Source organism: Augochlora pura, chromosome 8 (assembly GCF_028453695.1).
Source record: "Augochlora pura isolate Apur16 chromosome 8, APUR_v2.2.1, whole genome shotgun sequence".
Classification (NCBI taxonomy): domain Eukaryota; kingdom Metazoa; phylum Arthropoda; class Insecta; order Hymenoptera; family Halictidae; genus Augochlora; species Augochlora pura.
Window position 1 is genome coordinate 11,964,647 of NC_135779.1, and position 15,028 is coordinate 11,979,674.

The following is a 15,028-nucleotide window of genomic DNA, read 5'->3' on the forward strand; positions in this document are numbered from 1 at the left end:
CCACATTCAAAGTTGAGTTTCAAAAAGACCTGAAACAAATGTGTTTAATATGGCATTAAAATTTGCATTAAAAAGCGCTTAAAGAACGCATGACAGAAGTGCATACGTTTCCAATCATTTAGATCGATATTAATAGTTAAAGGAGATAGAGAAAATCGATGGTTACTTTTGCAACAAGAATTATGTCACACTTATGTAATTATTAAAAACCTCATCGTATGAAATGAAATGGTTGATAAATAAAACAGAAACAATTAAATAGATTATGCCCTAGTATAAAAATTCATCCCTGAAGAGGTTAAAAATAAATTAGGAATGTAAAAATTAAAACACTCCATCAGTTTGTTATTTTCAACTGTAATAGGTGTTAACTGTATACATGCAAATTATCACATTTAATTAGCGCACGAGTAATTGATGCTCATTTTCTTATCGATAATTTGACCCAGTTCACGATTCAAATAGATAGTGAAAGAGTTGATGATTTTCCGTGCACAGCGCTTCAAAAATTGCAAACGAAAGGAACAGTTTGAGGTACGCCCTGATTAAATCATAGGACACGCGTCCCGCATTTGTTAATAAAATTACTGTTCACTTTCATAGAGCGACGCGTACGCGATGGTATAATTACAGTGTACTTGACACGGTATCATGGTGAGATGGCTGCGCGCGGAGTGGTTCGAGGAATATCACGTGAGCGGACAATTTTATACAATGCCTCGTGAACGACTACTCTACAATTCAGCGCGAAGATTTTTCGTTCTCCTCGACGCTTTATTTGTCTTTTGATACTCGGCATTGACACACTTTGCACACTTTGATTCGTCGAAAGTCAATTTCATTTCTACGAAAATATTATTCAATTTGATAACAAAAGTTATCGATCATTTAATAGAATAACGTATAATAAGAAATTTTGATGCATTTTGTAATTTTATATATTCTTTAATCGCTTGGCGTATTAGTTTAACACCGTCAATTTTATTCGCGATTAATTTGTTTTGTAACAATAGTAAAATTTAATTTATTCAAATTTCGCATGATTTCTATTATAATATACGCTTCAGTGAAGAAGTTTATCAAAAACTTACTCACAGAGGCGTTTCTAATGTAAATTCAATATTTGTTTTATTTTACGTTTTAATTGTATATTATATTTAATTATAAATGTATTACAAAAATATTATTTAATTTAAGAACCTTTACGGAGTTTCTATATGGTTTGTACTTTTATACTATATTCTTGAATAATTTAGTGCACTATGATTTATTCATGCTTGATACGTTTCCTATTTTAACAAATGTTTCAATAAAAAAGTTTACCAAACTCATTGTAGCGTTTCTACGATTCCATTAACTGTGAAAAGAAAAATCAGAAATCAGTCAATTCGCTTTTTTGTATTTCTAATATTAAGTTCAAATTTTGTTTAATTTGTATTTTCACCTCTTTGCTCTCGATGCCATTTTAAGTATAAGAAATAATTTTTCTGGCTCATAGTATTTCCATTCTATATAACAAAGTGCACTTTTATGCATACGGAATTGAAACTTGTGACTCGTACTAACATTTCTACTATTTAACAATCATTTACATCTAAACTTTATTGGTGTAAAAATTGTCTTTGGAAATGATAGAACAATTCCAGTCGTGTCTCAGACTCGAGCGCAAAGTGTTAATCGTATTACAATGAAAATGATAAGAGCAGTTAACAAACGTATTTTATCAAACAATAATTCCTTTTGCGATCAATTTGGCAAACAAGAAATTTGAAAAATATTCAGTATAAAATAAATCAGTATCTAAATCAGTATTTAGTCGAGCTATAAAAATAAATATATTACGTGTATTTATTAATTATTGTCAATATAACCGTGAAACAGACTTGGTGGTAATTATTTGTTCGATTCTAACTTCTTATAAAATAACTTTTTAACGCGTTAAACAGACATTTAAGCGTGCACCGCTAATGGCACTGGTTGCACGGAATGTGTTAAAAATATTATTATCAACAGTAGCGCATTTGAATTTCCGCAGTACGCTCACTCTGTTACTACCGCCAGTAATCCGTGCAGAGAGAAATAGCATCTCCGGTCCGGCGATTGTTATATTCTTGCAAATAAGCCCCCGCAATGTTGCACCGTTACAAAACGCGAGGCCCGCGAGCGTGGTTTCCTTTGAAACCGCTCGTTCCATCGCTAAAATAATACATCCCGCGGGTGGTACACGCGCAGAACGTCCGTACACGCGACACTCGGTGGCACCGCGGCGTATACGTTACGTCCCTGCGGTGCTTAGAAAGGAATATTCACAGATAGAAGTCAATAAATCCAGCCGATGGTGCTCAACGTGCTCTCGGGCCGGCGCGGACTGCCAGTCCAGAAGAAAACCCGCTGCCGGCAAATAATGGCCGTGGAATCGTCGCTTCCGTTTATAGAGATACCGGCTGCGGCTTTCTAAGCGCTCGCATACCCCGATATCCACGCCGGAGCCAAGAACCAGCCGGGAGAGAAGCTGCGTGAACTAACTCGGAACCAGCTGCGGTGCCTCGACAATGGCCTGCAGCTTCTCTTTTACCTCTTACCTCGGTGCCGAGGCCCTCGTTGCGCCAATGTTTATTCATAAACAGCATTCTCTGGAACACAATTTCACGCGGGCAATTTTATTCGAAACCGTCGCACCGAAATCGAAACGTATCGTCCGCTCCAATAATGTAAAATACGAAACAAAAGTAAAACATTCTGCAGGATAGTTTTATTTTTGAATATTTATGAAAGATTTTTAGCAACGTTCTATGTATTACTTGCAAATTGTTTTACCTAGTTTCAAGTAGATCGAACAATTACTTTAGTAACTGTTTTGCTAAATATTATTGTCATCTTTATTCTACTTTTACTAACAACGAGCAATTGAATTATCTGGTGTATAACCAATAGGATTGCATTAGATATTTTATATTTAGAGATATTAAAGTGAGAATTGAAGTGTATACAGTTTTATCTACTTTTAAGTGTGTTAAATACTATTGTTCGTTGCGATGCCATTTTTCTACTTTTACTAAGAAGAATTAACTGTATTATCTGTTACATTCGTTGTATAAAATTAAATTAGTTATTTCATGTCAAGAATTATAAGAACGATAAATGAAGTATTTAAAAATGCTGCTGCATTATTTTAAAATCATTTAAATTACGAAATGGAGGAATTAATGTGCAATCAACACAAGCAATTTTTATTTTTGCGTTAGAATCGGTAAATTTGTTACGATACACCTAATCACTAATACTATTCGATAATGTAATTACGATATATCTAATGTCCTAATTACTGATAATTACCGACAGCTAGTTGATTAAGAAAACTATTACGTCATTGCACATGAAATGGCGGTTTTCCATGCAACCTTCGCATCTTTTGTAACTTCCAAAATATGCATTAGGCAGAAAATATTTCAATACAAAAGTTGCGCGATTTCAAAGAGCATAACATGCAGTGCATTAATTTTTTATAAGTGGAGCAGTTTCGTAGATTCGAAGCTTAATTTCTTTTCTGAAATGGAAGAATTACAGAAGAATAATGGAAGAATAATGGATGAATTACCAGAGAATTAAAGAATAATGGAAGAATTATTTTGTATATAAAAATATGGTAGAATATCAAATTCTAAATAAAAAAAACTATTGACCTTTATTAGCCCTAAACCTAGTAATTGACGAGTAATTTCGCTTGGTTCCTCGAAAATGACCCAGAAAAAACTCTCCTTCCTTGATGAGTTACGTCCTACCAAAGGGTTAGCCGTAACAGGCGGATTAAGCGTTACAAAAATAGAACGAGCTTCCGAAGTGACATGTGAAATCAACATAGTTCTTCACACGCAAATTACCGTGACTCATTGCCGCGCGGACACATTGTATCAGCGTGTTTAGATTGAACAATTTACGATACGCTTGACCAGACGACCAGCGCACGAGATTCCACGTCGCCGTAGACACCATAATTCCGACGCGTTCGAAAGCCGAGGTGAACGAGTTCCAGGCCGATTGTCCGTCCGGTTTCCAGTTAGCGGATTGTCATTAGAAAATATCGAGGGAGTGTTCGATGCGGGATATCTATTAAAATAGGCGTAGTGAATCACCGGGCCTAACTGCCTAGAGCAGAGGGATTCCTGTAGTCACGCAATCGGAGGAAGCTGCCCTTATACGTCGGGACCCGTTTCACGTTTCTTTCGAGTATCGACCGCTTCCCGGGAAAGAGAACGTGATGGATCAGGGACTACAATACGAACCTTCAGAGTTTTTTTTGTCGAATGCTGCAGGATTATTAGCAACGCGCTTAATTACCAAATACGTTTTCAGAGGATGTAACTAAATTAATCCTTTGCGCTCGAAGCCGTTTTACCTCGAATTCCAACATAGTTTCTCTTCGATTTTATATAACTTCTCGCATTTTATACATATAAGATTGAGTCAGGTGACTCGCACAGTAGTTACAATTTTAATAGTTTTTTTTTTAAACACAACCATGATAGTTTACAAATTATTTTGTGCCATGATAGATCAGTTTTTGGTGGTTCTTTAGAGTCACACTACTCGAGTGCAAAGGGTTAAGAAACAATGTGTACAAAGATAAATAAAACTAATTCTATTAATGGGAAACATATAAATGGTTAATGTGAGCAATAATAGACAAATTGCACATTAAAGATAATAATATACTAGATATTATAATATAAATAATTAAAATAATAATATACGAGATATAAAAATATAAATAATTAAAAATAATAATATACTAAATACAATAATGTAAATAATTGAAAATAATCATTAGCGCCGGATACTTGACTGAAGAAGGGAAGTATCGATTGAGTGTGCGGAAAATAAACTAATCAAGAAGCTGTCGGAGAATATATGAAATTATAAAATTGCTCAAGGAATTTAAAACCATTGTTAAAAGGCACGTTTCAGATTTGGATTTAGCCGTTTTTTATACTTTGGTTAAAGTCCACGTGTGGGGCTAGAACATTAGGCTTAGTGGGAAGAGGAGGCTCCTTTCTTATCCACTTCCTCGTTGAAACGAATGCCAGAATGGGCCGGAATCCAACAGGGGATCATTAGGGCCCGTTAGAATGTAACTCTTCTTTATAGAGGTCCTGTAGGGCGCCTGACATTACCTTTTTGGAGGACAACGCAGTCACTGACCCTTCAGACAGTTTTTGAAACCCTCTGCGGTAGCTATTTAACTAACCTCGTACATTATTGTTTGTAAATTACGAGATTAGCTTTAACCTCTTAGACACAACGCGCCACTATAGTGGTTTTCATGAATGTTACGTGCTTTACTCAATTGTTTTATTAATTATTAAAGTAAACGATTAAATTGAAAGTGTGTATGTATAATACACTAAAAAAAGAATATATGTAATTAATACTATATATAGTTATACGGAAAAAGTATATTAAAAAAAATGGTAATGTACAAGCTCCAATTGTTATGTATATATTGTCATTATGCTTTATATTTATTGCACTTATTAGTATATCAGTTTTACTGTTCTAATACCCCTTATCCTACATTTTGTATAAAGAGAATTTTAGTATATACAATTACAAATTAAATCAAAGTTGAAACAAAGTTAAAGAGTAATCTTTTTTGTTAAATCCACCATCCTCGAATAGACATCGAATAGAGTCGATCTTTTGTTTGATTATTCTTATATCACCACAATTGTTTGATTTCCTCTCATTTTCATTTTACACTTTGAGATACGATATTACGAACGAAAAGCAATTTTTATTGAATTATACAAGTAAATGAAATATTTGACGATCTCCGAAACAAAAAATAATTGAATTATTTAAGACTATACTTCAGACAATAAAAATATAGTTTTAACGCGCTCAGCGCCGACAATCAGCCCCGACATAGTTAAAGCAATGTAATTAATTAAAGCGAAACTAGAAAGTTAATATTTATCATAGTCCTTTATATAATATTCTAGTCAAATTCAGTTTATTCAAATATATTGCAATTAAAATGAATTTTCAAAATTGATCAGAAATTAGTATTACTCATATATGACTGGCGCGGCGCTCAACGCCTTAAAGATTTCCCTCTTTCATTATACATGGTCATTTCCAGATATTAGGTAAAATTGATTATTATTAATACCATTATTATCAATACTATATATAGTAAATGACTAAACATTTCTGTGAATATTGCTCGACGGAATAAATTTAATAATTAATCATGAGACGCGGTAGCGTCTCGCGCCAAGTAGTTGAGTTAGCGCGCGCGACGCTGCCAAGGATAACTATCTTTGACTAGAACGGCCGAAAATTTCAACTGCGATAATAAGGTCGCCGACGTTTGCGAGAACTTTCGAGCCATCGCAGCGTTGCGGTTTCGGTCGAATCGTCTTCGAGACTTTCCAGATTTTTATTGCGCACTCGCCGTGGACACTCGAGCGTCTGCGAACGGAAGTGAGCGATTACGTGAAATAATAAAGACGAAGTTTAATTAGGGGCTAGAAAGAGAGCGAAGCTCTCGAGCCGTGTAATTGACGAGGGTGGATCGTTTCTTTGAACGGACTGCTTTCGATCGTTTAGAAACGCGCCGAAATACGGTCTCGAGAGAGCGTTTTCTCTCGCAACCTTTCGCGAATAGTACAACACGAATTTTAGATACACACTCGGAGGATATAATAACACGTGTTGCCGAGCCGGCCACAAAGGATCGCGTCTTCCGCTTTCTGGACCTTTCGTGGAAGCCTTGACCGCAACGCGATCACCGTTCCATTTCGCGAGAAGGCATTAGAGGTCTCTTTGAGACCGTCTAGATGGACGGAAAACGTTTTAGACGGTGCACCACGGAGATTAAAATCAAAGTAATGGCACGAGATGAAAACGAATGATCAGTCGTTTTTAATGGTCTTGCCTCGTGGTACGCAAACTTTATGAAACGTTCGCGGAATGCTCGACAGTATGTGCTCTATCTCTACGTTATCAAGAACAAAGGAACAGTAATTTACTCGAGAACATTGCCTTGCGAAAAATCTAACGGGACTATCAATTTATTTTCATTTTATAGTAAAATTTATCTTTCAATGTTTAGAAGAATACTCTTGAAGATCAAGAAAGTGAACAAAAATTTTTTCAATATATTCACTAAATATTTTTGTATCTATCGTCGTGAACAATGGCTAAAATGAAAGAATACATGTTAAAAGTACAATCATAAAGAACATTGACTTTGAAATTAGTTATTTAAGATTTGCTGCTAACTTGAAATTCTACCGCGTCTCTGTATAAATGTATATAAATATATTTTAGTTAACTAGTCTCTAAAGTTGCAAGCTCAATAATTTGACTCTGTATGCCTCGAAATATCATCGACAAATTAATCATAAAGACTCAATTTATTATAGTGCAATGCTAAGGGAAAATAATACATTTTTAAACCTTTATCCACGAGTTGAACACTTTCATTTAATAAAATTTTTCACATCGAAATTATTGAAATTATAAAGATTTTCTCATGGGTTAACTTAAACTGTACTAAAAATAGATGAAGGTCTGAATAAATTAATTCTTGTCATTTTTATAAAGCGATACATATTAATAATTTTTAGACAATGATTCCAGTGTTAAACGAAACATGCGTGACACATTCTCCACTTTTTAAATTGTTGGAATTGTATATTCTTCAATATAAATTATTAAAAATATATCGTAATATAATATAAACAGCGAAGAGTCTAAATAAATTCATTCGTGTAATTTTTATAAAACTACCCAAATGTTTCCGTTTTCAGCATTAGGCTCGTTAAGTAGAATCTGAGTTTACAAATAATTGAAATTGTCCGGTTAAACTTCAAACGTTAATTAATTATACAAACGCTAATACAGGTTTATTTTTGTTTCAGTTGCACATCGATATATGTGGGAGAATACTGCCAACACCTGAACCCTTGCCACAAGGGGCCGCGTTGCCAAAACGGCGGTTCCTGCAGGGTGAAAGAGAGCACCGGGGGTGGCACCCCGTCTTTCTTCTGTTCCTGTCCAGTCGGTTACACCGCGAGTCTGTGCGAAATACCGATCGACAACGCGTGTGACTCCTCGCCTTGTCTGAACGGCGCCACATGCCATTTAAAATCACTCCGGGAATACGTCTGCACCTGCTCCACTGGATACACAGGTAAGACTTCTCCTCAATAAGGTATCGCCGTGTCACCGAAACGCATAAACACATTTGCGAGACGAAATAAATACTGTTCGAACCTGAACCGATAGTCTCTACTCGCGTACCGGACAATGAAGCGATCGAACTTACAAGTTTCTTAATGCGATAAATCGACGAAGTTTATTCCGTAAAACCGAACCGTCTGTATAATTATACCTGTCCTCGGCCCAAGCACCACCTGTTTCTGCGCAACGCCGCTTATGCCGATCAAACTGGTAACACAAGAATTTTCAATTGTGCTCGTTATCCGGTTAGTTGAAATTAGTTTATAACAGCGCGAAGTTGTTTAACGATCCGACCGTCTAACCATTAGTTTTAACGGTAATGGCTTTAGGTAAATTTTTAGTTCGAGTAATGCCCTCGTTGCACGATCATCGGAGAATTATTTCACGTCGTCGGAGCATGATCGTCGGAAGATTATTTTGTATCGTCGATAGAGAGTGTTAATTAATAGCGATACGTTTAAACGAGCATTCAATTTACCAACGCTTGGTGCGAATATTAAAGCTGATCCTGTAAATTGCTTCACGGGAACAGGAAGTTGTATGAATAGCGGCGATCATTATAGAAACACAATAGGACATTGACAAGGTGTATGAAATCGGTGAGAGAATAGCGTCGGTATGTGTCATCGAAGCAACGTATCAATTCGCATAGATCGAGCGGCAAGGTTACGCGATTACTGGAGTGATAGCACCTGACTGTCCCAGTATTCTCATTGTTCCGCTTATTAATAAGATATGATCCTGTGAATGGACAATAAATTGACGATGGTGACGCATTGTGTCGAGAATGCTGGAGCTAGGACCGATCGGGTAAATGGCGATGAATGACAGGAGTCGTTGCGACGGCAACGCCCGTTAGACGATATACCTGGCGAGCCGTTACACATCCCGAAGTGTTGGATTACTTTATGACCGAGAAACTCGGACGTCTTCGACTTCGACAGACGGACAACACGCGTGACAGACTCGCCGAAGTAAATAACAGAAATAAAGACATAAATCACGACACTGACGACCGAAACAATATGAAGAAGAGCTTCCTATTTCTCAACTTAACCCCTTGCCCTATAACGAGTCGGACTCGTGGTGAAGATTTTACGCTAGCTTTATTAAATGTGAATATTATTAGTTACTTCTACGTCGATGTAGAAATAAATTCTTCTGTTGCCAAAGTATAGAAACGAAATTATTAGTATATTTTTATATACTTATTATGGTTCATTTTTTATGGAAATTAATTTTTCAATTCTGATCTTGTTATAAAATATCTTGTTATTGTCTTGAAATAAACGTGTAAGCACGTACCATGTGCGGTACACGTGACACGGAATGTATTGTTAATGATGTCATATTATTTCTTCACGGATGAATCGTTTTTCTCACGTTTTTAGCAATAATCTGTACAGCGGAATAGAAGTATTGAAAATATGAATTTCTGTCCAGAAACTTTATTTGTAAATATTTCATCTTGAGAAACAGTTCTGATTTCCATACCCTATTTTTGGACACTATCTGTAGGAATGATATGGTCTATATAAAAACAACGTAACTGGTTAAAAATTATTTTTCAGTGACGGTTATAATTATACCATCTTTAGTTAAAATCATCTGTTCGTTAAAAAGTAAAATTTAATTTATTTAGAATTAAAAGGACAAGAATCAATTATTTTCTGTAATATATAAATGACGAATTTTCGTCATGCGGGCGGGTATGCGTTAAATAGTCTGTACCAACGTGACATCGACGATAAATATTCATTACATTTTTACAATAACAATAAAGAAAAAAATCGACGAAACGAGACAATGAAACGCCGACGTACAAGAGACATAAATTTAAATAATAATTTCCCCATATATCGTTACGTATGCTACGCGAAAAAAATAAGCCGTGGAGATATATTTCCTGTTCAAAGAAGTCATTTGGACGGTCCATGACCGTATCGAATCCTGCAATATAGTCGACGTTTGACCCTTGCCGAAAGTTCGTTTACACGAATTTGTTCGGCTCGCGGAAGTTGCGAGTGCGACTAAACGAGTATTTTTTATGGACTCGTTTTACGCGCGGGCACGTGCTGCATTGACAAATAAATCTATGGGGCAAGAGGAATTTGGCGGGAAAGGGGAAGGAAGAATGAACGTAAGAGAGGAGAATCCACGAGGAAAGAGAGAAGTTGGTGGTGGTGGATAATTGGCGGAGAGCAATGCGGCGTTTCGCTGTGGCGGTACCTTTGGGCCAGTGGTTCTCACATTTGCATCTCTCGCTTCGCGAAAGAAGAGAGAACAATTTCTATTTAGAACATTTTTATGCAGTGCCAGATAGAAAATTTCTATCTAGGAGTCGAATAGAAAATTTCTATCTGGGAGTCAAATTTCTATCTAGTGCCAGAACCGTCATATATTTGTTCGATGAAATAGCAAGGAGACTGTGGATTTTTATGCGTTTATGGCACGACCAGATTTTTACAGTGCAGACGTCATTTTTGAGCTGTCACAGAAAATTTGTATTCAATTCAAATGTTTATAAAATATTGTTCCTGCTTCGCGACAGGTATTATATCTTTATTAAAATCTTGTTCATATGAAGCCTTCAAATATTATCTCCCTAACTTTGTGATGGTCGATTATGAATCATTAATTACCAACCACTTCGATATCTATTAAAAAATAATAAAAAGAAGTTCTATTTCGAAAGGAAACTAATTTCTAACCCTAACACAAGCGAATAAAAAGGAGCTTTGAACGTTACTAAAAATAATAAAATACAAAGCAAAATTAAATACACTTGCAAGGAATGCTTAGAGTTAATTATTGCAAATGACCGAAAACTGTAAAGAATATAAATAATGAATTCAGATTTTGGAACTTCAAAGACAGTCATCTTGAATTCAGCGCTTTTGTTAGTCAATATTTACGTTGAGGTCTCGTAAGAACCACTGGCGAGTAGCGGGTGCAGCGCACAGCTCCAGAAGCAGAGACATCTTAGATCTAAGGGCGAACGGGTAGCGAGTCCGGTAATTAGTTCCACTAATCAGTGACCTGGAGAAAGGTAGGGTGATGTGACTTTGGGTAGAGACGGAACGAGTCGGTCAGCGTAGCCGCCATCTTAAACGATAACTCCCTTCGTGATGGAGTGTAACCGAGGTCAAAATCCGAAGCAAACTCATCTTCGTCTTGGCGGCGATCTTCATCCTGAAATGCCGAGCAGGCACAGTGACAGGCTGATCATTTTTCAGCGAAATTACAGCAGTGCGTTGACCGAAGTTCCCAGTTCTTATGGCAAAAGTTCGAAATTGTTGACTGTATACGACTCCTTTAATTTCATCTACCTTGTTAATGGACTAACATATTGCTTCGTTGAATTATATTAAGTTATTTAGTCGTGGCTTTTATGGTTGATTATTTTTAATTCAGTATTTTTTATTTTAGTTTTCAAAATAAGAACAGTGAAAATGATTAAGATTTTAACACAATATTTATTTTGTGAATCACTTTTCGTTTAACATAAATTCATAAACTAGATATTTAGATGCATAATATAGAGTTAATTAATTTAAGTTAAGCGTAGTTTATCAAATAAATTGATAAAATAGTTATAAAATAAATATTGAGTTTCGTAAAATTTTGTAAAATGAATGTTTAGGTTCGTAAAATAAATCTGTACAATAAATATTAAGATTCGTAAAATAAATTTGTAAAATGAATATTGAGGCTCGTAAAATAAATTTGTAAAATAAATATTTAGGTATATAAAATAGATTCATAAAATAAACGTATAATATTAGATGTATTTTATAAATTGTATTTATAATTTATTTAAGATTTCCTTTTTTCATAACTTATTTCAAATTTATTTTATACACTTCTTTTAAATTAAAAGTAACTCTAATTATATAAATCTATTTCACAAACCTAAATATTTACATAAAATAATTAAAGCTTCTCCGACTCGAGAAAAAAATAAAAATTAAAGCTAAGAAGAGAGATTATTCTTAATTTTTGTTTGGAAAAATGATGATAAAAAGCTAGTTAAAAAGAAGAATTCTTTAACAAAAGCAAAACGAATTTTGTAAAAATTATTTACAAGAATCGTAAATAAATGTCTACCTATCGAACTTCAATGCTCAATAGTAACTGCTACAGCTCATTATTGTTAAAAAATGTACAATTAAAACAATCGACGAAAAAGATGAAGCATGTTCAGAAAAACTTCCTCGGAGTAAATTGACGATTTCGATGGATCGTGATGCCGAATTGATACGATTCCGATACTGGTTTCTGTCTCCGGCGTTAAATGGCAATACACTCGTCATATATAATTATCTTCTTTCTGTCACGTTCCAGGGGATCATTGCGAGCGACAAGACCACTGTGCCTCGTCGCCGTGTCGGAACGGGGCCGAGTGTCGGTCCCTCGAAGACAGCTACGAGTGCACGTGTGCACCCGGCTTCACGGGTCCGAATTGCGCGGAGGACATCGACGAGTGCGACAGGAAGCCGTGCATACACGGCTCCTGCAAGAACATCCACGGATCTTACAAGTAAGTTGAACGACATCGTTAACGTACCCTTCCAGCATTTTACGCATCTCTACTTTGAACGTAAATTGCGCTCTCGACGTTGCCCTGGCGTTTCGGATAACGCGCAGCGCAAGTTTCAAGCAGCTGCTTGCGTTTTGTCTTCTTTTTCTTTGGCCTCTCTTTAACGCTGCCCCTATATAACTATTTCGACCTCGTTCTTACCCTTTCCTTTCGTATAATAAACCGTCGAATTATCTTCGCGAGTAGAAAGATTTAACATTAAACTCTACCAGTCGAATGACCGGTTTCACATTTTTTTATTTCGTGATTATTAAAGTCATAAAGTCGTTATCAATCGGAATTATTGAATATATTTATTTACTCAGGCACACGCTGTTATAAATATTCCGGAGGATTTGAATAAATCTTGTATTGTAACCCTTATTAAGTACTTTTTGTTAGTCGCTTTTAGACTTTGGTAGATTTAGTGTTAAGAAATTTCAAAACGTTGAATTATTTTTAGTACATCCGGATTATAAAATGAAAACATCAATGTGATGCAATATTGCGGTAAAATCCACGATATAATTATAAATATTGTTTCTAATAGATTATGTTATGTCTATGCTATGCAATTTCTTTTCTTGTAATTTTTGTCAAAGCCCATGTTACAATGTTTGCATCAGTTTTACAATTTTAATATAGCTGCACAAAAATTCTAACATTTCGTTGTTAGACTTCAAAATTTGTTTTTGTGAATCGTATAATTACTCTGAATGAATATTTTTCATTTTACGCGTTGTCAAATTATTATTAGGCTTCATTTACGTATCTTATAACATTGTCATAGAACTTTGAATTTCTCGAAATTTACGCGAACTACACGAAAATGTTAAGATTTTGCATTCAGACTGCAAATTCTGTTCATTAGTCGTTATAATTTGTTTCAATGAACCTGTTCTGTTTTATGGGCTTCAAAATGAGTGAATTTCCCTCGAATATTGGCGAGTTTCTCGAAAGCTATGTAATTTCTTCGAGGGTCCCGTAATTTCTTGACAGTCCCAAAATTGTTGGTCAGGCGATCACGAGCCAATCGGATAAAGCGGTCCCTGATCCCCCCCTTGGTCTTCTGACAGTGGAACAGGCACGCATCACGGCTACTTTGTACTTAACATAAATTTTGATCACCGTCCGGGGCAGATTTTAATCTCGTCAGTGTCTTCGCTTTTGAAATTCGGCGCGCACGGACAAGGGTTACACCGACTGGCCCCGGCCATGGAAATTGATCGGGGCCCTCGCGTTTCTGCGGGACACGCGTAACACAACGCGCGGCGTAATGTATTCGGGTACTTTTGCCGCTTGAACTCCGTTATTAAATTTCTGACAGTGAAACTCGGTTGCTCGCGCAAGACGAACAGCTTTCCGATGGCTTCGACGAACCCAAATATTGAAAATTGATGGCTACCGGCCCGATCGCCTCGGCTTAACGCACGAGCAGTACGATCTCGATGGTCGCCCGCGGAAGAACTCTCCCGTGAAACGAATGCGAATGTCGGAGGCAAGGTGGAGCCGATTTTTCGTAAGGTTCTCGAGCTGTATTTATCTTTAGCTGGAATTCATTATCTAACAACTTTCACTTAACCCGCGAAATCAAAGTCATTTCATTTGTGAAATCGAAATTCGAAAGGGGAGATTTTCTACAGCGACTGACACTTTAATCATTTTATGTTTGAAACATTCGAATGAAATCGATACCGAAAGTAATCTTTTTGTAGATCGTATTCATCTTTTTCTAAATAAAATTAACCCTTTCGCAAAGCAAACTTGGCTGTCTATTTTAAATTTAATATGGATTTGTATACTTGCTGATAAAATAATACAAGTTCCATTGAAAATAATTAGTCTTCAGTATTTATTAAAAAATGCCGTTTAACTTTTACATTTAGTATAAATTTGATTACAAATACGTAAGCATCGTCTGCAAAAAAGACGTAAGTTTTATTTGAAAATAGAGACTGTGTCTGTAAAAAGATTAATCCGATCTACAATAAAATGGAACTACAATACGATCAACTTGCATGCAAAACCTGTGAATATAAATTCATTTCTAGTCAAAAGTTTAACGCAACATCCGATTGTCAAGGTAAAAGCCATTCGTTTCGATAGAACTGCAAATACATAATAATAATATATTTTCGAAGATCATTTACATTTTACGACGAAATAAGGAAGGTCTTATTTCCTCCGCGCGCATACTCGTCA

General features: G+C 35.8%; 1 protein-coding gene across 1 annotated transcript in view; it reads left to right on the forward strand.

Moving 5' to 3' along the window:
* N (neurogenic locus Notch protein) overlaps positions 1–15,028 on the forward strand; it is a 386,036-nt gene that overhangs the window by 145,478 nt on the left and 225,530 nt on the right. Inside the window, exons 3-4 of the mRNA XM_078188604.1 lie at positions 7,926–8,197; positions 12,592–12,787. Of these exons, the coding sequence (XP_078044730.1) occupies positions 7,926–8,197; positions 12,592–12,787 (468 nt within the window). The remainder of the gene's footprint in view (positions 1–7,925; positions 8,198–12,591; positions 12,788–15,028) is intronic.